At 41.7% G+C, this 25,498-nt stretch overlaps 1 protein-coding gene across 1 annotated transcript in view; it reads left to right on the forward strand.

Annotated features, from left to right (window-relative positions):
• The window catches only part of LOC142160017 (uncharacterized), a 77,802-nt gene that overhangs the window by 15,615 nt on the left and 36,689 nt on the right, over positions 1-25,498 (forward strand). Inside the window, exons 3-7 of the mRNA XM_075214936.1 lie at positions 5,114-5,293; positions 5,373-5,496; positions 5,591-5,688; positions 5,842-5,932; positions 12,639-13,968. Of these exons, the coding sequence (XP_075071037.1) occupies positions 5,114-5,293; positions 5,373-5,496; positions 5,591-5,688; positions 5,842-5,932; positions 12,639-13,968 (1,823 nt within the window). The remainder of the gene's footprint in view (positions 1-5,113; positions 5,294-5,372; positions 5,497-5,590; positions 5,689-5,841; positions 5,933-12,638; positions 13,969-25,498) is intronic.

A 25,498-nucleotide genomic window follows, 5' to 3' on the forward strand; every position in this document is an offset into this window, starting at 1 on the left:
TCAGATGACCATTGCTTAGTATTAGCCCCTTTCCGAGTTAGGGCCACAATGGGAGATGCAATGGATGAAAAGTCTTGAATGAAGCGTCTATAGTAATTGGCAAAACCTAAAAAACGCTGGATGGCACGAAGAGTAGTTGGCTGAGGCCAATGTAGTACAGCATTTACTTTGTCTGGATCCATCTTCAGGCCAACTCCGGAAACTATATACCCCAAGAATGGAATCTGGGGTAACTCGAATGAACATTTTTCCAATTTACAGAACAACGAGTTCTTCCGTAGTCTGGAGAGGACCTCTGCCACATGTTGGTGATGAGAAGGCAGGTCCTGTGAGAAGATCAATATGTCGTCCAGGTAGACAACGACACATACATATAATAAGTCCCGAAAGATCTCATTGATGAAACCCTGGAAAACCGCGGGGGCATTACATAGCCCGAAGGGCATTACTAAATATTCGTAATGCCCATCTCTGGTGTTAAACGCGGTCTTCCATTCGTCACCGGAACGGATTCTAATTAAATTGTAGGCACCACGAAGATCCAACTTAGTAAATATCCGAGCTCCCTTGATGCGATCAAATAGCTCAGTGATCAGCGGAATGGGATACCGATTCTTGATAGTAATGGCGTTGAGTCCACGAAAATCTATACAAGGGCGTAATGATCCATCCTTCTTTTTGACGAAGAAGAACCCAGCTCCAGCGGGAGAGGTGGAAGGTCGAATGAACCCACGCTGGAGATTCTCCTGTATGTACTCAGATGTGGCTTGAGTTTCAGGTAACGAGAGAGGATAGACCCGACCCCTGGGAGGAGTCTTGCCAGGTAGAAGGTCGATCGGACAATCCCAAGAACGATGAGGAGGAAGACGTTCAGACTGAGCTTTATCAAACACATCGGCATATGAAGCATACTGAGGAGGGAGTCCCGGGGAGGAAGATGAGATGGAAGATTGCTGTACTTTAAGAGGAACTACTTGAGAGAGGCAACGATGGTGACATTCAGACCCCCAAGACGTAACTTGAGGGGTGCGCCAGTCAATCTGGGGAGAGTGACATTGAAGCCATGGAAGGCCTAAGACAATCGGACTTGTCGTAACTGGAAGAATTAAAAACGAAATTTCTTCATGGTGTAGTACACCAATCTGAAGGGTTACTGGAGACGTACTCTGGGTGATGAGACCATTGATGAGACGTGATCCATCTATAGCCGTCACAGTAATGGGTGTTTTTAAAGTGATCACTGGTAGGGACCATTGATTCACTAGTGATTTGGAAATGAAATTTCCTGCTGCTCCGGAATCAATCAATGCCTGTGACTCAAAGGATTTGGTAGCAAAGGAAATCGTAACATCGAAAGCGCAGACTTTAGATTTCATAGACAATGGAGAGGACTCCAGGGACCCTAACTTCACCTCTCCAGAACTAGTTAGGGCCTGGCATTTCCCGATCTCTTAGGGCAAGAGCTGAGCATATGCGTGGAATCAGCACAATAGATACAGAGTCTATTCTTTACTCTTCGTTTCCTTTCCTCTGAAGATAATTTGGAGCGTCCTATCTCCATGGGAATCACAGATGATGGAGCTGGACGAAATTGAGGGTTTAAACGAAGAGGTGCTTTAACAGCCGTTGTTTTCTCAGACTCTCTTTCACGAAATCTCATATCTACACGATGGCAAAGAGAGATCAAATCTTCTAGTGACGAAGGAAGCTCTTGGGTAGTCAGTGCATCTTTAATTTTATCGGAGAGCCCCTGCCAGAAGGCGGCAACTAATGCTTCAGTGTTCCACTGAAGTTCAGAGGCTAAGATCCTAAATTGAATGACATACTGTCCTACTGTATGGGAGCCTTGTCGCAAACGAAGAATGCTGGAAGCAGCGGAGGTCACACGACCTGGTTCATCGAACACACTTCGGAACGTGGAAATGAATTTGGCACTATCCTGTAGAATTGGATCGTTTCTCTCCCACAGAGGGGAGGCCCAAGCCAGGGCTTGTCCAGAAAACAATGAGATAAGATAGGCCACTCTGGAACGATGGGTAGAAAAATTTTGAGGTTGAAGTTCAAAATGGACTGAACATTGGTTAAGGAAACCTCTACAAGTTTTGGGGTCCCCGTCATATTTTGACGGAGTAGGCAGGTGTAGCGTAGGAACTGTAGACACCTGGGATGGCACTGGGGAAACGGAGGAAAGCACAGGAGCTTCAATATTAGCTGTAACGGTCTGTCCAGATGTTCCTTGGGAGGTTAAAGATTGGTAACATTGAAGTAACAGCTGTTGGCGAGCATCCTGTTGCTCCACACGGCTGACCAGATGCTGCAGCATCTCTTTAGCGGTAGGTTCCGTATCTGGGTCTGTCATGGCCTGATCTTACTGTCACGGGCACTAGGAGTCTTTACCCAGGGATCACCAGGTGATAGGCTTACCAGAGCAGTATAGGTGGTAATATGGTACTCTGGTAGCAGGGTGATCACGGAACAGGAAATAGCAGATGATGAGATGCTCAGGAAAGTCTATGACTAGCAGCACTGGCAATATGGAGGTAGTAATACACGAGGAACTGTATGGACAAAGGACACGTGAAGGTAGTCAGTGGTCTGCAGTAGCAAGTTGTACCACTGCTATAGTGAGGAGGAATGTCCAACAGAAACGAGGAGGTGATGAGAGTCAGCGGTCTGCGGATAGCAAGTTGTACCGCTGTCGGAGTGAAGGAATGGAATCCAAGTGGAGGTATCCGGGGAGTCAGTGGTCTGCGTTAGCAAGTTGTACCACGGCTATGTGAGAGAATACTGGAACGGGTGAAACTGGAAACAGGGGTCAGTGGTCTGCCACTAGCAAGTTGTACCACTGAATATATATGTGAGGGGGTGCACGGGGAGAGACTGCAACACAATATATACACGGGCACCTTGACTTTGATCCACAGTAATATGCACAATATAAATGTATAAATGACTGAACAACACTGCCAATATAGAAAGTCTCTTGAAGTAATCCAGCATGAGATAACACAGTCAATGATGGCAATAGACTCAGTAGATAGTACACTCCAGAGGAGAACCCACACAGTCCAGCAAGGTATGCAATACACAGCACAGTCAATGGGAAGTATGCATACCGTGGTTCAGGAGAAGGCAGTCAGACAGAAGTGCAGAGATACCTGAACGGCAGGAGGCCGGCAGGATGCAAAGTCCCTGGATGGGTGAAGCGGTGGTCTAGCAGGTGCAGCGCACAGGTAGGTAGACCAGCAGGGAACCCAGGAAGGCGTGGAGAGCGGATCAGCAGCAGATGGATGCGTAGCGCTGAGAAGCAACAGCAGCGGGTCTCTGCGGGAACACGGAGGTAGCCAATAGCAACCAGCAGGTGCAGTAACGATGGGACACGGGAGAGCAGAGTTGAACTGGAACTGTTGATCACGGAGAGTAGCGGGTAGCAATAGTGGCAGCAGACTCCAGGAAACACGGGAGAGTTGACAAGGGCTGAAGACTGAAGCGCACAGAGGCGGCGGATAGGAATCAGCTAAACAGTCCCGAGGAAACACAGACGGGTTGCAGGTTGAAGACTGTAGTGCACGGAGGCAGCGGATAGGAATCAGCTAGCAGTCACGATGATGAAACACAGACGAGTTGCAGGTTGAAGACTGTAGTGCACGGAGGCAGCGGATAGGAATCAGCTAGCAGTCACGATGATGAAACACAGACGAGTTGCAGGTTGAAGCCTGTAGTGCACGGAGGCAGCGGATAGGAATCAGCGGGCAGTCACAATCATGAACAGGTGAGTGGATGTGAATGAAAGACTGTAGTGCACGGAGGCAGCGGATAGGCATCAGCTAACAGTCCCAATGATACAAGGTGGAGTTGAAGTGCTTAGAAGACTGTAATGCACGGAGGCAGCGGATAGGAATCAGCTCACAGTCACGATGATGCAGTAGATGGTAGAAGTGGTATGGGAACCACAGTAGGAGAAGTGGTTTGGAAACCACAGAGGTAGAAGTGGTTTGGAAACCACAGGAATCAGCTGGGCTGAATAAACGAGGAAACACAGGAACACCTTCAGAGACTCATGGGGAATGAGACTCCAAGATCAGGCAACGTGGTGTTGACCACAGGTGCTTAATATAGGGAGGTTGCCTGATCTGCCAATTAAGTTAAAGGAACATACACTGAAGGTTTGGAAAGGGCTGCGCATGCGCAGTCCCTCAGGATAGAGGACGTCCACGGTTCCTAATAGTCCGGGAAGAAGCACTCACAGTCCGGTGAGTGACAGTCTTGTAATAACTTATTGTAAAGCCCTCAGGCCCTGGGCTTTTACCTGTGGGAGTAGAAGATATTGCCTCCTCCAATTCCATAAGGGTGCATGGTTTCTCGAAGTGGTCTCTGTCCTTTGCTGAATGTCTTTGATCCTAGTTAAATATGAGCTAATGATCTCATGCTTATTTGCTTTGTCAAGCTGTCTCATATCCACAAATAAATTATATAATTTGGAGTAATATGAGCAATAAACTGAGGCAATATTTCTTGTCTCATGAAGCTTATTCTTCATATAAGCCTTAGTGGAGTGAATAAAGGAGACCACTCATTGAGCTCTAAGGGCCCTAGCTAACATCGTGCCTGGCTCATTAATCTAGTGGAAAAAGATGGGTTTCCTATATGCATTGTCTAGTAGAGTGTATATATAACGCTTACCAGTGCTATCATCTTCCATGCCTGCTGTTCCGAGTTCTCTGTCTACTCCCAGCACCCACTGCATCTTATTGTTTGCACCATTTTGTACAAAGCAGGTGAATCTTCTGTGTAGGCTGGCTGTAGACTGAGGACAGAGGACATTGGGCTCACTAAAGATGGAAGGAGATGCAGGAGAGGTAAGGTATGTATATATATATATATATATATATATATATATATATATATATATATATATATATATATATATATATATATATATATATATTTTACACTGTCCTTTATATCTTAAATAGTATCATCAAGGATAGAGATTGTATCTGTAATTCTGTGATATAGACTGTATGTTACACAGTTACCCCTGAAAAGAACAACTTCAAATGGGTAGATTTTTAATTTACCTTTTTATTGATGTCTCTCTCCAAATACCCAGAAATTCACAATAGTGAAGAAGACATCTGGTGAGTGTGTGACACCCCTGAGCCATCCATATGTTTCAGTAGATTTGAGCCCCGTCACGGTGCCTCCACCTCACTCACTGATACATGAGAGAGACAATGACCAGAAGATCCTGGAACTCACCAACAAGATCATTCAGCTGCTGACTGGAGAGGTGACTGCTGGGAATGGGACATTATACAGTAACACTAGGGGATGTGTCTGGGTGATGACTGTATCATTGTGTGTGTCAGGTTCCTATAAGATGTGAGGATGTCACTGTCTATTTCTCCATGGAGGAGTGGGAGTATGTAGAAGGACACAAAGGTCTGTATGGGGATGTGATGAAGGAGAATCACCAGAGCCTCAAATCACAGGGTAAGAAGGCTTTCATTTCTCTTAAAGGAGAGAGCAGTTTTGACGTCCACCTTGATACACACATAAGTTTTCAGTCACAATGTGTTTTCTACAGATGGATCCAGTAACAAAAACACCCCAGAGAGATGTCCCCGTCCTCTTTATTCACAGGATTGTACAGATGAAAATCACAATATCCCACAGGAGTATCAGGTAGATGGAATTTAGGATCTCACCAAAAATACCAAAGTGACTTTTCACTATGTGATATATTGATGAGCTGTGTGGTTCTTATACACTGATATTCTTGTGTTAATTCTCAATGAAATCAAAATGTGTTGTTTTATTGTTTTGTGGGTCATGTAGACTGACAATCTGAGTTGTAAGATAGAAGAGATGTATGTGAGGGGTGATCAGCAGTGTAAAGAATACGAAATCCCTACAGATATCAGCACAGGTGAGTAATAAAGACTTATTACATAGTCACATATGCTCCTTGTTCACTCACTCCAACAGTCACTTATGCTATTCTCTTCTCTGTTAGTACAAATTAATGAGGAAATCATATCTGCCCAGTAGTGTAATCGGGAACCATCAGCCCTTATTAGACTCCTATTGTCAAAACCACATTATATCATTGTGTTTTACAACCAAGAGATCTGACCAGTCTCTTCCCCACACTGATATATGGAATGTCACTATATTGATTCCAACACTGACAAAAGGCATGCGACCCATGTGATATTACTCTATGTGCACTGCACATGTGAAATTACCCACAATCACCCTTTGCACTACCACATGTGACCTGGTAACTCAGATTTTTTTTTTTAAAAAAAAACTTTAAATAAAAGGGAAAACAACATGAAAAATACAATCAACAGAAGTAAACAAAAAAATATTAATACACAGGGTGTTTCCTTTCACTTTTATGATTTATAATAGAGGGTGGGGCGGCAGGGATGGAAAGAATGGTCAGGGATAGTAGGAGTGGTAGAAGGGGGGTGGGGGGGCAGACACTAATAGAGCAGAAACTAGTAATACTGAAAATTAGGCAGTATGTCTATGTAAAAATTGCCTCTACTATTGGAATTAAACTTCAACATAACCATGTTGCTTACCCAAGGTGCATCTCACCCAGTCTGGAGGATCTGGAGTCAGCCCACAGTCCCTGGAACAGGGGCTTGAGCCGAAGCAGATTGGCAGCTACAAGACTCTCGGAGATACAATGGAGTCCATACCTTGTCAAATTTATGAGATTTATCATGGAGAGTACGTAATACTCTCCATGCTTGCGATATGCCAAACAGTTTTGCAGAGTCTGCATGGAAGGGGAATTAGGGTTCTTCCATTGATTGTCTATCAGGGATTTAGCAGCCACTAGTATGTGGGAGATAAGTATGTTGGAGGAGGCGCTCTCATCAGGTAGGGGGCGAGAGAGAAGGAATGAACTGGGGTCCTTAGATGCCTGTTGTTTTGAGATGGAGTTTATGAGTGAGACCACCATGGTGCAGAAGCGATGGTAGTCCGTTTCCCGATGATAGAAATAATGACAAAGACATAAAAATCGCGATCAGTCTTCTTTCTTTGGCTTTGTATGTCGTCTCACACACCCTCGTACCTAGAGGAGTCCTCCTTGTCACGAGTCACGGCGGTGCCCCAAGCCGACACAACTCTCTTTTTCTTGCAGCAATGTCACCATGACAACCAGGACGTCATTTCCTCTTCCATCCCGACCGTTGCCAGGACGATGGCCGGGACGCCTTCTGTGTATAGAAGATCTCACAGCCGGGGCGCCTGCATTAGTTCAATTATTACATTTATTATTATCTATTTTTAAAGAGTATATGTGGCTTCTGTTAGGGGGTTAATTTCTGTGCCACGCATTAAGGAGTGTGTAGTGATATTGTACAACTACTGGGGAAGTTGTGTTATGAATCACATGTGTTCATACATGTTCCTGGGTTTTGTACCTTCCCTAAACTAGTAATTAGCAGCCTCCTGAGGCTGATTGACTGCCCTGTGCCTCTTCTTCTCTGATTGGCTCATCAAAATATTTAAGGGCGGGAGGGCTTAGCCTCCCTGCCGGTTATAGCGTCCTGTGTGCTGCTTGTTTGCTGACCTGAATACTGAATGCTTTGGAAACAAACCTTTCTCTGTGGCAGTGTTTTGGGAACACTGTTTCCAGGGGGATAACATTTTCTTTTTTAAAATAGCCTTTAACTCATTTGCTAGTTTATGCTCAGAGCTCTCTAGAGCCTGGTTGATCTTGTCTAAGCTCTCTTTTACTCAATGTGTCTGCTTCACTTGCTTATAAAGGTTCTCAACAATGTGTTTACATTTGAGCTCCTGGATTGGGCTTCATATATCAGCACCAGCTAAGTCTTAGAGCTTTTCACGTGTGCTGTCTCATCACACAGTTGTTTGTTGAATCTTTCTAATTCATCATTTGTTTTCAATAGCTGTTATGGAGCAAGCCAAGGCCACAGTTTCAAAATCCCCTGCTTCATTGTTTAGCATATTTAACAAAAAGAGTTTTCTCTTCACTGAGCAATTGTCCCAACTCCTGTTTATTGTCTTCTAGAGTTCTTTAACACTTCTTGTACTTTTTCCACCGAGTTCTCTTTCAACATATTTTACTCGTCCTAATGGGGAACCCTGGAACATGGGATGTAGAGTGTGGTGACTGGAGCCTGGGCACTTTCAAATTTAAACTGTAGCTCCTTTACCTCTATACACCATTAGCATTATCTGTGCCTGCCGGAGCCGGGCTCCCATAATTTTCAATTGGGTGGAGCACAATAATCAACCCGGGATAGAGAAACCCTTCATCCCAGGAAATGGTCTCTTCACACAGAAGTATTCCATGACCTGGTGGTCAGGTGATATCAACCAGACACTGAAATAATGGTGTGGCCGCAGGGGAGTGTATATACTGTATGTATATTTTAAAGGTACAGTAAATGAATGTATGTATTTAATGTATTGGTGCTGCAGTGCCACAAGGGTTAATTCCCGGTGGGAATGTAAAAATCTGTTTTAAAACTTTGTGTTGTATTTAATAAAATCATGAATGTGCCTACCTTCCCTGCTGGTCCAGTGGGAATCCGGGTTCTGCTAGCTGGGTTTTTATAACACCCAATCTGGTTCCCGTTCGTGGGGGAACAGAGCGCTGGGGAGCTGGTTATAGTTCTGGTCCCTGGTGGTCCAGTTGGTGCTGCAGGAGTAGCCCAGGTACAAAGGTGGCCATGGGGGCAACTGCAATGTAGTGTCCACCCCACCCCCTCCTCCCCCCAGCAGCCAGCTTGCAGTGGCTGCTGGAGATGTTTGCAGAGAAACCTCCCAGATTCCTGAGGGTTCCAGCAGGCTGAGCCACATACTGAAGCTCAGAGAGCTCCAGGAGAGGAAGACCTAAGGCTGCTGCCCTGGGATCTGGTCCCTCTCTCTCTCTGGTACTGTTTTTGTCCAGGGGGCAGAGCCAGACACAGCTGCAGACTTCCTGGAAGTATTTTGAGATTTATTTTTTATATCTCCCTCTGTAAACTCACTGGCACCAGGGAAGGAGAGGAGGCTAAACCCCCCCTTCCACACAGCTCGTGGACAGGGGAAAAGTACACTCCCCATGCCACTAGCAGCAATGTAAAAAGGTGTTAACCCCTCCAAGCAGATTCATGCGCAGGCTGCATGAATCAGTCTGGATTGGTTAAAGGGCAGGAGGCTGGATTACCTCCTGCCAGGTTAGGGCTGCAAAACTGTATAAAAAGAGCCCTGTTGAACTATGTTTTGTATTATTCCATTGATAACATCTGGAGATCGCTAATACTTCAAACTAGTGTGTAACTGTCCTTATTAGGACTGTTTGAGCTAATAAAGCATCACGACTTCAAGAACCTGCTTTGACGACTACTTACCTGCTTTAATTCCTGTGGCCACAGGTTAGACCAATCTGTTATACGGCTGTTCTGATGTTGGGACCCTGCATCCAGTACCAATGCTCTGCCTGTACCCTGCAGCTCTGGCCAGTGTGATAGGCCAGAGGAACCATCCACAGGAACCCCGATCTGAAGGCAAGAGGTCAGGGGTACTAGCTAAGGTGGACCAGCTAGGTGGTACAGTAGCAGCGAGAGTAACCCAGAAGGACGTGGTTCTAGGTGCCGCTAAGGAACCTAGTGGTGGCAGCAGCAAAAGCCCCTCTTTCTGCGGATAGAGGGCGCATTTGGGAGAAAGAAAGGGGACGGTGGCAAGGCAAGCCCAACCAGTCCCCAACAACCCAACAGACAGGGTGGCATAGGAGGACCATCCTGTCATAGGGTAGAATGTCTGTTTCGACCAGAAACTGCCACAGGACTTGGAAGATGTATATCTTTTGGTGTGAATTGAAGGGTTTTCCTGTGTCATCCTTGAGGTTGTAGAATGGCTTTGAAAGGTGATTAAAAATTAGTTTGCTTGAGGTTTAGGTCTCGGCACTCTCCGTTATCTTTTAAAACTGGCTATTTCACCTGAAGTGCCGACTTTCATACAGGAAGTGATGCATGGGCTACATTCATGCATCTCCGCAGTGACTCTTTAGGATCCTTAAATAAAAAGCAAGAGAGAACAGAAATGATCATATGGGGCACTCAAATGGACCAGAAAATATCTGAAAATTACTGTTAAATATATCTTTATTGAATAAACTTGTCATAAAAATTCTAATAGCGAAATATTAAAAAGTGTATATGAAATGCAATTGAAGAAAAAATAAACTGATAAAATAGACAATACGAATTGTCAGGCCGCGTCACTGCTTTGAATCATATTGGTACCATATATTAGGCCATGAATACGTGTCCTAAATAATCAATATAATCCTTCTTTTGGTTATCCACTATGATAGACCCTTCACTGAGGGATTCTAAATACTCTTTATGAGCTATAAAGATAATGAGTGCTGTTTATTCATGATACATAAGCAGCATATAACTCATGCATTAACACATCTGCTAATCGATGTAATATTTAATCAAGGTGATCATAGAGTGAGAAATTTACAACTCACTGTGTCCATTGCAAGTGATCATGCTCACAATAAGGGGACTGAACATATGCAAATGAGTATGGAGGGCTAAACTAGCGATAGTTACATTTATGCTAATCTTTGGGTAGTTTATCCATAAGACCTGAAATTCTCAGTGTGGCTCATAATTAAATGATCTAAATTAAGTGACACTTTGTCACTAAGGGCTTAAATAGTTCTGAATAACGCCTTTTACATTTTACCCAGAATCCATCTGTGTATTAACACATGCAAATGAGGTTGGCAGACTGATCTTATGTCTGCTTATTGATTCTTATGCTGCCTGTGTAAATGTGAACAGCTAAACAGTGTTTCCCTCAATTTAATTCAATGTAATAATACTCAATATTAATTTAATCCATCTTTATGAATGGGACCATTTGAGGATGATACACTCCTGCTGCATAAAGACCTTCACATGCTCATATGATCACCTTGATTAAATATTACATCGATTAGCAGATGTGTTAATGCATGAGTTACATGCTGCTTTATGTATCATGAATAAACAGCACTCATTATCTTTATAGCTCATAAAGAGTATTTAGAATCCCTCAGTGAAGGGTCTATCATAGTGGATAACCAAAAGAAGGTATATCCCTAGTATACGAGGAGTTCAATCAAAATAATTATATTGATTATTTAGGACACGTATTCATGGCCAAATATATGGTACCAATATGATTCAAAGCAGTGACGCGGCCTGACAATTCGTATTGTCTATTTTATCAGTTTATTTTTTCTTCAATTGCATTTCATATACACTTTTTAATATTTCGCTATTAGAATTTTTATGACAAGTTTATTCAATAAAGATATATTTAACAGTAATTTTCAGATATTTTCTGGTCCATTTGAGTGCCCCATATGATCATTTCTGTTCTCTCTTGCTTTTTATTTGTGGTTTTCAATAAGTATGATCGGGTGCACCCTTCCCACAAGTGGATAGTTATTATTATCCCAGCCTAATTAGTGCAGTGATTAGAGTGGAAGTGTATTGGACAACCTAGTGCGGTCTTTTCCTTCTTAGTTCTTTAGGATCCTTATCCGCTGTTGACAGCTTTGCAGCATCCTCCTTTCGAACCAATAAATTCAGTGGAGTTACAGTTCCTTACCTGAAAGACTACTTTTCTGTTTGCGATCTCCACTGTCCGAAGAGTTTGGAAGCTAGGGGGCTCTGTTTTGTAGATCCCCATTTTTCATTATTCCACAATGATAGGGTTTTTCTTAGAACAAAGCCTTACTTTCAGCCCAAGGTAGTCTCCAGATTCCAACTGTATCAAGATATTGTAATTCAGACCTTAGACCTGGATAAGTCTCTAGAGGAAGAGGGTAACGTTACCAACTAGTGCCACCTAGCCTGTTATTGCCACACTATAGTAACACTGCAATAATAAAATAAAATAGCATGTGATTTACCCATCACAACACACTTCACAGTCTCCACTTTCTTGCACACAAAGAACTATAACCACACACCTGTCCTTGCACAATTGCTCCCGTCCAAATTTTGTGCTTGAATGCTCTTTATCTTCTGATCTGTCTCTCTCTTCTTCTCAGCCCTTATGCTGTTTTCCACTTTTTGCATATGCCTGTCTGTGCTTTGCTCCATTCTTATACTCTGTCCTGTTGCCCTCCTCCGCTCTGTGCCTTCATAGTTCTGTGTTGAGATGCCCTATTTTGCTATATTCTGCTTTGCTGCACTCCTTCCCTCTCTGTGTGTCTACATCCAAGCTTCATTCTAAATTAGTAGCATGACTCCGGCTGCAGGGCTAAACTACATGAGGTTGATTAGAGAGACATATTGAGACTGCTTCACTAGCAATATGTATGCTTGGGAAATGTTGCTCACCAAAGACTACATTTTGGCTGGAGTTGTCCATAGTGGCTGTGCAATCTCCATATCACTGGGGCTTGGTTTATGCAATGTGCTTACTAATGCAGTTGTGTTACGCAGTTGTTTCACAACAGTCATTTAGAATTGTAAGAATGTGCTCGTAGTTTGCAAATAGAAAGTAAAGAACTTCTTAAACTCACTGATAATATAAAAACTTGCTCCGTAATGTAAAATAAAATGTCTGTTTACATACATTTATTTAATTTCCAGCGGATAGATGCAAAAGGAGGAATACCCCGGAGGGATATCTTATTTTATCACCAGATCTCTTCAAAATAGATGATAACATCACGCAAAATTCTCCAGGAGAAAACCCAATTACTCTAAATATACATCCAGTATTTCACAGTGCAGATAAGTCATCTGATGCCTGTGGTCATCAGGAATGTTCTCCGGATAAATCCGATATCGTTACACATGGAATAGGACATACAGGTGGTACAATGTTTCCTTGTTCTGAATGTGGTAAATGTTTTATAAATGAGTCAATCTTTGTTAGACATCAAAGAACCCACACAGATAAACCATTTCCATGTTCTGAGTGTGGAAAATGTTTTACAAACAAATCAACTCTTGTTAGACATCAGAGAATACACACAGGTGAGAAGCCATTTTCATGTTCTGAGTGTGGGAAATGTTTTACATACAAATCAAATCTTGGTGAACATTATAAAACTCACACAGGTGAAAAGCCATTTCCATGTTCTGAGTGTGGGAAATGTTTTACACATAAATCAGGTCTTAGTGAACATCAGAAAACTCACACAGGTGAGAAGCCATTTACATGTTCTGTGTGTGGGAAATGTTTTGCACAAAAATCATATCTCTATACACATCAGAGAATACACACTGGTGAGAAGCCATTTCCATGCTCTGAGTGTGGGAAATGTTTTACACTCAAAACACATCTTGGTGAACATTATAAAACTCACACAGGTGAGAAGCCATTTCCATGTTCTGAGTGTGGGAAATTGTTTACACACAAATCATATCTTGTTGTACATAAAAGATTTCACACAGATGAGAAGGCGTTTCCATGTTCTCTGTGTGAGAAATGTTTTACACACAAATCGGCTCTTGTTAGGCATCAGAAAATTCACACAGTTGAGAAGCCGTATTCATGTTCTGAGTGTGGTAGATGTTTTACAGATAAATCTGTTCTTGTTGTACATCAGAGAATTCACACAGGTGTTAAACCATTTTCATGTTCTGAGTGTGGGAAATGTTTTGCACATAAATCTCAATTTGTTGTACATCAGAGAATTCACACAGGTATTAAACCATTTGCATGTTCTGAGTGTGAAAAATGGTTTACAAGCAAATCAGGTCTTATTAGACATCAGAAAACTCACACAGGTGAGAAGCCATTTTCGTGTTCTGAGTGTGGGAAATGTTTTACACACAAATCAAGTCTTGGTGAACATTATAAAACTCACACAGGTGAGAAGCCATTTTCATGTTCTGAGTGTGGGAAATGTTTTACACACAAATCAGGTCTTGGTGAACATCAGAAAATTCACACAGGTGAGAAACCATTTGTGGTCTGATCAATCCTCATCAGCTGTGCTTCAATCAGACATGGGGAGGAGGTTGGTTTCCTCCTGAGAGACTCTGCTGTGGTGAGCAATAAGATGTGTATATGATTTGTGTGTGGGACATAAGGTCCTGCACAGGAGAGAGGGTCTCCACAAATGTTTGAGTAGGTGCCGGACAGGCAAGGTTTTTATTTATGTTTTGTTTATTTTGATTATGCTAATAAAACTGGCTGAGGCCAGTTAAAACGGAAGCCCTGCATTCAAGTAACTTATTGCTGTTGTTCGTCGCCATCTACCTCAAGAGATGGTACCTGTTCCCGCACGTGGTTATAATACATATACACATATAGTACTACCATGTTAACTTATTAACATAGATAAGAAAGGTACATTTATACATAGATAAAGCAGCTGGAATAGGCAATGTGTTGTATTTCATGTAAAATGTATTATGCTTTCTATACTATTTTATGTGTAAATAATTTTACTGATAATATCTATTGTTAATAAAGAATACATATTATCTTCAATGAGATGTTTGTGGATATCCTTTCTTGATATATGTATTATTCCCTATATTATACTGTGGTAATCAGAGTAAATAGTGCAGACTTTGAAATATAATTATTTTTCTAAGAACTGGGTTTAAATTGGACTCTACCCTGGGTGAGTGATAATGAAGATAGTTATTAAATGGTTATTATGATATTCGCATTAATAGTATATTTGATGCTTCATTGGGACCCTCCTGGTAGCAGAGAGCAATAGCAGACTCTGAATGGAAATAGCACCCAGTAGGGCTTGAAATAGACACACTTTTACAGAAATAGAGTTTAATCAGTACAAGTTCTATCTACCAGGCCAGAAATAGTAGCCCTACAAAGCAGTCTGCAAACATTGATCGTGTTTTATGTATCAGGTCAATAAGACACAGGTTTCTACTCCAGACTTTTCCTGATAAGAAAGGTGTCCAGGTCCTTTTTGCACAATTCTGGATTTGAAAAGAATCAACAAGTTTGTCCCAACCAGGCATTTCCACATGGAGTCTGAATTCCATCCTCATGTACGTAAGTGAAGGGAGTTTTTTCATATCCATAAATCTTCATGATGCCTATTTTCATATCCTTGTGGCTGTTAATCACAGGACATTTTTCAGATTTTGTGCACTGAGCCAACATTTTAAGTTCACTTACCTACATTTCAGGCTGGCGCCATGTCCGTGGAACTGACAAAGTATGAGTTAAAGATATGGCCTTATTTGTATGACATTCTTTGAATGAAAATATATAACAAGCAAGAGTTAGTATACAGGGTAATAAGCATAATTCAATATGAAGGCTGTGATATGAAAAACATGTTAACAAAACAAGTTCCGATATGAAGGCTGTAATAATAGAGTCATGGCCAAAAGTTTTGACAATGACACAAGTATTGGTTTTCACACAGTTTGCTGCTTCAGTGTTTTTAGACCTTTTTGTCAGATGTTGCTGTGGTATACTGAAGTAAATTTACAAGCATTTCATAAGTGTCAAAGGCTTTTATTGACAATTACATTAAGTTTATGCAGAGAGTCAATATTTGCAGTGTTGACCCTTCTTTTTGAAGACCTCTGCATTTAGACCCTGGCATGCTGTCAATCAACTTCTGGGCCACATGCTGACTGATGGCCGCCCATTCTTGCCTAATCAATGCTTGGAGTCAGAATTTGTGGGTTTTGTTTGTCCACCCGCCTCTTGAGGATTGACCACAAGTTCTCAATGGGATTAAGGTCTGGGGAGTTTCCTGGTCATGGACCCAAAATGTTGATGTTTTGATCCCTGAGCCACTTAGTTACAACTTATGACAAGGTGCTCCATCATGCTGGAAAAGGCATTGTTTGTCACCAAACTGTTCTTGGATGGTTGGGATAAGTTGCTCTTGGAGGATGTTTTGGTACCATTGTTTATTCATGGCTGTGTTCTTAGGCAAAATTGTGAGTGAGCCCACTCCCTTGACTGAGAAGCAACCCCACACATAAATGGTCTCAGGATGCTTTACAGTTGGCATGACACAGGACTGATGGTAGTGCTCAAATTTCCTTCTCTGGACAAGCGTTTTTCCAGATGCCCCAAACAATCTGAAGTGGAATTCATCAGAGAAAATTTATTTTTCCCAGTCCTCAGCAGTGCAATCCCTGTACCTTTTGCAGAATATCAGTCTGTCCCTGATGTTTCTCCTGGAAAGAAGTGGCTTCTTTGCTGGCCTTCTTGACATCAGGCCATCCTTCAAAAGTCTTCGCCTCATTGTACGTGTAGATGCACTCACACATGCCTGCTGCCATTCCTGAGCAAGCTCTGCACTGGTGGTGCCCCGATCCCACAGCTGAATCAAATTTAGGAGATGGTCCTGGTGTTGCTGGACATTCTTGGGCTTTTATTTTTTTTATTGTTCTCATGCTTTGTTTTTCCTTCTTCTCTTTCTTCCCCCACCCTTGTGGCGTTAGATCCTGCGACATGGTACTCTGGAGGTGGTGTGGTGGACCTGACTTGACACCAACCAGGAATTGAAGAAAACTGCACTCCTTTGGCTGGAGGGGTAGAAGGCCAAGGTTTAAACACAAAGTTCCAAGAAAGTCTAGAGCTACATATGGTCAATGGTTGGAAAGAGAAAACCCTCCACACTGGTTATCAATAGTACTCGTGGCACATCCCCAATAATATTATGTATTAAGTTTGCAAATACAGAGACCTCTAGGGGTCGGAGGTGCAAATGTCAAGGTAATTCCTTACAGGTATACTGAAGTAAACTTTACAAGCATTTCATAAGTGTCAAAGACTTTTATTCACAATGACATTAAGTTTATGCAAAGAGTCAATATTTGCAGTGTTGATCCTTCTGTTTTGAAGACCTCTGCAATTCGCCCTGGCATGCTGTCAATCAACTTATAGGCTACAGACTGACTGATGGCCGCCCATTCTTGCCTGATCAATGCTTGGGAGTTTTTTAGAATTTTGTGGGTTTTTGTTTGTCCACCCACCTTCTTTGGATTGACCACAAGTTCTCAATGGGATTAAGGTCTAGGGAGTTTCCTGACCACGGACTCAAATGTTGATGTTTTGATCCCCGAGCCACTTAGTTATCACTTTTGCCTTATGGCAAGGTGCTCCATCATGCTGGAAAAGGCATTGTTTATCACCAAACTGTTATTGGATGGTTGGGAGAAGTTGTTCTTGGAGGATGTTTTGGTATCATTCTTTATTCATGGCTGTGCAAAATTGTGAGTGAGCTCACTCCCTTGGCTGAGAAGCAACCCCACACATGAATGGTCTCAGGATGCTTTACTTTTGGCATGACACAGGACTGATGGTAGCACTCACCATTCCTTCTCCGGACAAGCTTTTTTCGAGATCCACCAAACAATCTGAAAGGGGATTCATCAGAGAAAATCAATCCCTGTACCTTTTGCAGAATATCAGTCTGTCCCTGATGTTTTTCCTGGAGAGAAGTTGCTTCTTTGCTGGTCTTCTTGACACCAGGCCATCCTCCAAAAGTCTTCGCCTCACTGTGCGTGCAGATGCACTCACACCTGCTTGCTGCCATTCCTGAGCAAGCTCTGCATTGCTGATGTCCCGATCCTGCAGCTGAATCGACTTTAGGAGACAGTCCTGGCGCTTGCTGGAAGTTCTTGGCCACCCTGAAGCCTTCTTCACTACTATTGAACCTCTCTCCTTGAAGTTCTTGATGATCCAATAAATGGTTGATTTAGGTGCAATTTTACTAGCAGCAATATCCTTGCCTGTGAAGACCCTTTGTGCAAAGCAAGGTTTTCTTGCAGATAACCCTGGTTAACAGAGGAAGAACAATGATTTCAAGCACCACCTTCCTTTTAAAGCTTTCAGTCTGTTATTCTAACTCAATCAGCATGACAGAGTGATCTCCAGCCTTGCCCTCGTCAACACTCTAATTTGTGCCAAGGAGAGATTCACTGACCTGATGTCAGCTGGTCCTTTTGTGGCAGGGCTGAAATGCAGCGGAAGTGTTGTTTTGGGGATAAAGTTCATTGTCACGGCAAAGAGGGACTTTAAAATTAATCTGATCACTCTTCGTGACATTCTGGAGTACATGTGAATTGCCATCATAAAAACTGAGGCAGCGGAATTTGTGAAAAATAATCATTCTCAAAACGTTTGGCCATGACTGTACATTGTATTGTACAAGTCACTTAAGTTTTTATTGCAGTCTGATTAAGTACTCCTGGGCAATCTGAATTCATCAACTGGATCTGTTCTACATATAGACTGTTTTTAATTTACTATGATGTGACTTTTAGAGATTGGCTGGACATTGCCCTGATATTTTAACTGAATTGTTTTTTTTACTTTTGAGAAAGGTTTTAGAAGATTGAAATAAATATTCTCTATGTGTCATTGTGTTCTCCATCATTAGTGGCACCTCTGATACCTTTATGGACCTGTTCCTCCTCTATCACTAGACAGTAAAACTCCTCTGGTGCCCACATCAGGGATATAATAGTCTCCTGTTATATTGCAGTCTGTGCAGTGACCAGGATGACATTACTGGGTATAATAAGTTATATCACTACACCTGACCCATAGACATTACAGTCACACAGCTCTGTCCTCATCTAATGTCCCGGATGTCTGCATGGGAGAGATGGAGAAGGAGCAGAACAGCTCAGAAGACGTCACGTGACCCAACGGACCAGAAGTCATGTGACCGTACAGCCAGAGGTCAGGTGACCGTACAGCCCGGAAGTCAAGTGACCCTGCAGACAGAGAGTCATGTGACGGTACTGCCCGGAAGTCAGGTGGCTGCCCGAGCAGGAAGTGGTTTATTACAGCTTCCAGTACAGTGGAGACATTGCTGAGACTGGCAGCGGGTAATATGGCGGGACTGTGTCCTGTTATTATATTTATATATTGTGAGTTATAATCACCCTAAGCGCTACATCCCGTATTATACATCATGTTCAGCCCCTATAGTCTAATAGTGTTGTCTATATCTACATCTATAGTATATACAGTGTCCTGTCCTTACATCTATATCTATAGTATATACAGTGTCCTGTCCTTACATCTATATCTATAGTATATACAGTGTCCTGTCCTTATATCTATATCTATAGTATATACAGTGTCCTGTCCTTACATCTATATCTATAGTATATACAGTGTCCTGTCCTTACATCTATATCTATAGTATATACAGTGTCCTGTCCTTACATCTAGATCTATAGTATATACAGTGTCCTGTCCTTACATCTAGATCTATAGTATATACAGTGTCCTGTCCTTATATCTATATAGTATATACAGTGTCCTGTCCTTATATCTATATCTATAGTATATACAGTGTCCTGTCCTTATATCTATAGTATATACAGTGTCCTGTCCTTATAGCTATAGTATATACAGTGTCCTGTCCTTATATCTATAGTATATACAGTGTCCTGTCCCTACATCTATATCTATAGTATATACAGTGTCCTGTCCTTATATCTATATCTATAGTATATACAGTGTCCTGTCTCTATATCTATAGTATATACAGTGTCCTGTCCCTACATTTATATCTATAGTATATACAGTGTCCTGTCCTTATATCTATATCTATAGTATATACAGTGTCCTGTCCTTATATCTATAGTATATACAGTGTCCTGTCCTTATATCTATATCTATAGTATATACAGTGTCCTGTCCTTATATCTATAGTATATACAGTGTCCTGTCCCTACATCTATAGTATATACAGTGTCCTGTCCTTACATCTATATCTATAGTATATACAGTGTCCTGTCCTTATATCTATATCTATAGTATATACAGTGTCCTGTCCCTACATCTATATCTATAGTATATACAGTGTCCTGTCCCTACATCTATATCTATAGTATATACAGTGTCCTGTCCCTACATCTATATCTATAGTATATACAGTGTCCTGTCCTTACATCTATATCTATAGTAAATACAGTGTCCTGTCCCTACATCTATATCTATAGTATATACAGTGTCCTGTCCCTACATCTATATCTATAGTATATACAGTGTCCTGTCCTTACATCTATATCTATAGTATATACAGTGTCCTGTCCCTACATCTATATCTATAGTATATACAGTGTCCTGTCCCTACATTTATATCTATAGTATATACAGTGTCCTGTCCTTATATCTATATCTATAGTATATACAGTGTCCTGTCCTTATGTCTATAGTATATACAGTGTCCTGTCCTTATATCTATATCTATAGTATATACAGTGTCCTGTCCTTATATCTATATCTATAGTATATACAGTGTCCTGTCCTTATATCTATAGTATATACAGTGTCCTGTCCCTACATCTATATCTATAGTATATACAGTGTCCTGTCCCTACATCTATATCTATAGTATATACAGTGTCCTGTCCTTATATCTATAGTATATACAGTGTCCTGTCCTTATATCTATATCTATATCTATAGTATATACAGTGTCCTGTCCCTACATCTATATCTATAGTATATACAGTGTCCTGTCCCTACATCTATATCTATAGTATATACAGTGTCCTGTCCCTACATCTATATCTATAGTATATACAGTGTCCTGTCCTTACATCTATATCTATAGTATATACAGTGTCCTGTCCCTACATCTATATCTATAGTATATACAGTGTCCTGTCCCTACATCTATATCTATAGTATATACAGTGTCCTGTCCTTACATCTATATCTATAGTATATACAGTGTCCTGTCCCTACATCTATATCTATAGTATATACACGAGGCTGAAGTTAGCTTCTTATTCGGCCAGCTTCTTATTCGTTTCCAATTCAGGCTCCAGCTTCTTATTCAGAAAAGCTTTTTTTAAAGTATTAAATCGATTTGGATCACTGATTTCACGTCAAATTAACACTACAGGGGGTTCCTTATACAAAATGCATTACTATTTTGCCTGACCCAACAAGGTTATGGGCATGAAATCAGGGGGCAAAGTGGGCAAAGTCACCATATTTTAGCATTTTGAATAAGTAGCTGCAGATTTGCAGGGGTTAAATGCCGTTGGGGCAGCAATTTGACAGTGGCAATCAACACAGGGTGGTCAGTTACATATAAAACATCTGTTTTTTGCCTGGCCCAACGCTGTTTTGGGCATGCAATCAGGTGGCAAAGTGGGCACAGATAGCAATTTGAGCATTTTGAATAAGTAGCTGCAGATTTGCAAGGGTTAAATGCCGTTGGGCCAGCAATTTGACAGTGGCAATCAACACAGGGTGGTCAGTTACATATAAAACATCTGTCTTTTGCCTGGCCCAACGCTGTTTTAGGCATGCAATCAGGTGGCAAAGTGGGCACAGATAGCAATTTGAGCATTTTGAATAAGTAGCTGCAGATTTGCAAGGGTTAAATGCCGTTGGGCCAGCAATTTGACAGTGGCAATCAACACAGGGAGGTCAGTTACATATAAAACATCTGTCTTTTGCCTGGCCCAACGCTGTTTTGGCCATGCAATCAGGTGGCAAAGTGGGCACAGATAGCAATTTGAGCATTTTGAATAAGTAGCTGCAGATTTGCAAGGGTTAAATGCCGTTGGGCCAGCAATTTGACAGTGGCAATTAACACAGGGTGGTCAGTTACATATAAAACATCTGTCTTTTGCCTGGCCCAACGCTGTTTTGGGCATGCAATCAGGTGGCAAAGTGGGCACAGATAGCAATTTGAGCATTTTGAATAAGTAGCTGCAGATTTGCAAGTGTTAAATGCCGTTGGACCAGCAATTTGACAGTGGCAATTAACACAGGGTGGTCAGTTACATATAAAACATCTGTCTTTTGCCTGGCCCAACCCTGTTTTTGCCATGAAATCAGGTGGCAAAGTGGGCACAGATAGCAATTTGAGCATTTTGAATAAGTAGCTGCAGATTTGCAAGGGTTAAATGCCGTTGGGCCAGCAATTTGACAGTGGCAATCAACACAGGGTGGTCAGTTACATATAAAACACCTGTCTTTTGCCTGGCCCAACGGCATTTAACCCTTGCAAATCTGCAGCTACTTATTCAAAATGCTCAAATTGCTATCTTTGCCCACTTTGCCACCTCATTGCATGCCCATAACCTTGTTGGGTCAGGCAAAATAGTAATGCATTTTGTATAAGGAACCCCCTGTAGTGTTAATTTGACGTGAAATCAGTGATCCAAATTGATTTAATACTTTAAAAAAAAGCTTTTCGGAATAAGAAGCTGGAGCCTGCATTGGAAACGAATAAGAAGCTGGCCGAATAAGAAGCTAACTTCAGTCTCGTAGTATATACAGTGTCCTGTCCTTACATCTATATCTTAAGTATATACTGTGTCCTGTCCTTACATCTATATCTATAGTATATACAGTGTCCTGTCCTTACATCTATATCTATAGTATATACAGTGTCCTGTCCTTATGTCTATATCTATAGTATATACAGTGTCCTGTCCCTACATCTATATCTATAGTATATACAGTGTCCTGTCCTTATGTCTATATCTATAGTATATACAGTGTCCTGTCCTTACATCTATATCTATAGTATATACAGTGTCCTGTCCTTATATCTACAGTATATACAGTGTCCTGTCCCTACATCTATATGTATAGTATATACAGTGTCCTGTCCCTACATCTATATATATATAGTATATACAGTGTCCTGTCCTTACATCTATATCTATAGTATATACAGTGTCCTGTCCTTATATCTATATCTATAGTATATACAGTGTCCTATCCCTACATCTATATCTATAGTATATACAGTGTCCTGTCCTTATATCTATATCTATAGTGTATATACAGTGTCCTATCCCTACATCTATATCTATAGTATATATAGTGTCCTGTCCCTACATCTATATCTATAGTATATACAGTGTCCTGTCCCTACATCTATAGTATATACAGTGTCCTGTCCTTACATCTATATCTATAGTATATACAGTGTCCTGTCCTTACATCTATATCTATAGTATATACAGTGTCCTGTCCTTATATCTATAGTATATACAGTGTCCTGTCCTTACATCTATATCTATAGTATATACAGTGTCCTATCAATAAATCTATAATATATACAGTGTCCTGTACATACAGGAGGACAGTCATATCTCATGTATGTCTGTATGGTAGTAGGAGAATGCAGGAGTCGCTTCATCCCAATGGTGAAAGATTGTGGGGGACGGAGACTAGACCCATTTGTTCTATGTTTATACCGTGTTCCTGCCACCTTTATTTACCTATTAGTCAGATTTAGGAGGCTGAATAATGAAGAGGACATGTCCGTTCCACAGCTCAACCACACAGAGGTCCCTCCTCAATAAGCTTCTTAATCTGTATTTATCTTTATTGTCATTTCACCAATACCTTTACATGTGCAGATTCTAAGGCGTTCCAAATACCATTCATAGATGTCTCTTTTCCCTACAGAGGAAGGCAGCCATGTCTGATTTTTTAGCCTATAAAAGCCACTCACCCAATACTAAACCCACATGGGTGTCCAATAAGCTCCAACTCATATAGGTGCCAAGTTATGACAAAATTATCTGCAAGAAAAAGCATGAATATTTACCTACTATAAAGAAGCTTAATAATATACCCAAGTCTGAGAGTAGAGACCGCTAACGTAAAGTGATTACCATGAAAGTAGAATGCACAAAGGAAGGAAGCAGATGGGTGGGGGACTAGCTAGGTAGAAGTGAGCACTAGGATATGATAGATATGCGTCTGTGTATATGACATCATAACACTTTGCTCCGGGATCCAGAAGTGAGAGTACAAAAGTGGCTGACATAACAGGTTCGTATTAGGCAGACAGTATGAGATTTCTTATGTAGTGAGGCTGGGGTTTGGCACGTAATGTAGACTATACATATATATGTTATATGTGTACTCTGATGTTTATTATTTTTATTATTATACTTATTCCTAGACAATTGAGCTGTGAAGAACCAGAGAGTTTTTATTAGACGTCACATGAGGGTGCCCCTCATCCTGTGTAAATCCCTCAGGATGGACAAGGACAGGAGTCACATGACGGAGAGGATATTAAATCTCAACCTGGAAATCATCTACCTGCTGATTGGAGAGGTGAGGGATTCTGGGAATTCTCAGTTATATCGCTCCTATCTCTGTTAATACCTTAATATGCACAGTACAGCTCTTGTTATACAGTTTTTGGCTCACATGCTGGCAGGAGGTGATCCAGGCTGATTCATGCACCTAGCATGTATATCAGCCTGGAGGAGTTTTACACATTTAACACTGTTGCTAGTGGCAGGGAGGAGTGTTCACCAGCTGCCAGGGGGAGGGGGGCCCAGCCTCTGCTGGTGCCACCAAGATTTAATCTTGGAATCTACCACCTATGTGATGTTAGATACTTTTGTGTCAAAAAAGTCTAAAGTATTATAGGAGTGATACCTTTATTGGCTAACCAAAAGAAAATATTGTATTTGCTAGCTTTCAGAGCACAGAGGCTACTTACAAGGACCTTGAACTGGTAGCTGAATATGGCTCTAGGGGGTGGGCAGCCAGATCCCTGGGCACCAGGCCACAGACTGCCTCTCCTGGAGCTTGGTCCTGCGTCTACTCCACTGAATGCCCCTCAAGCAGTTATTGCACTGAGGCTGCCTGTTGGGGCAACTATGCAGGTGGAAGCTCCCACTGGTAACTTCTGGAAAGAACGCTAGTACCACAAACTGGCAGGTGTAACTGTCCTTATTAGGACTGCATGAGCTACTAACACATCACTGCTTCAAGATCTTTCTTACTTGCTTCAAGGCGCCTACTTACCGCAGCATTTCCTGTGACCTACCGATTTGCCCAATCAAATCCGTTATCCTGTTCTGAGGTTGGGACCCAGCTTTCCAGTACCAATGCTCTGTTCCCTACATTGCAACTATGACCAGTGTGGTAGAACCATCTACAGCAACCCTGATCTAAAGAAAGAGGTCAGGGGTATACCAGCATTGAAAGTTTCCCAGAAGGAAGCGACGGTGTAGGAGCCTAGTGGTGGCAGCAGGCTCCTCCTACTAAGACAGGAGGGGCGCATTTGGTATAAGGAAAGGGGACGGTAGCATGGCAAACCCAGCCAGTCTCCAGTAACACTGACAGGGTGGCATAGGAGGTCCATCCTTTTACAGCACTACTCTGTGCAAAGCAGGTGATTCATATGTGTAGGCCGGCTGTAGACAGATGACACAGAACAGTGGGCCCACTGAAGATGGAAGGAGATGCAGGAGAGGTAAGTTATATACAATACTGTGCAAATATTTTAGGCAGATGTGGAAAAAATGCTGCAACGTAAGAATTCTTTTGAAAGTAGAAATGTTAATAGTTTATTTTTATCAATTAACAAAATTCAAAGTGAATGCACAGAAGAAAAATCGAAATCAAATCAATATTTCGTGCGACCACCCTTTGCCTTCAAAACAGCATCAATTCTTCTAGGTACACTTTGACACAGTCAGGGATTTTGTGGGATTATAGTCAGGTGTATGATTAACCAATCATACCA

Source organism: Mixophyes fleayi, chromosome 6, assembly GCF_038048845.1.
Source record: "Mixophyes fleayi isolate aMixFle1 chromosome 6, aMixFle1.hap1, whole genome shotgun sequence".
Classification (NCBI taxonomy): Eukaryota; Metazoa; Chordata; class Amphibia; order Anura; family Limnodynastidae; genus Mixophyes; species Mixophyes fleayi.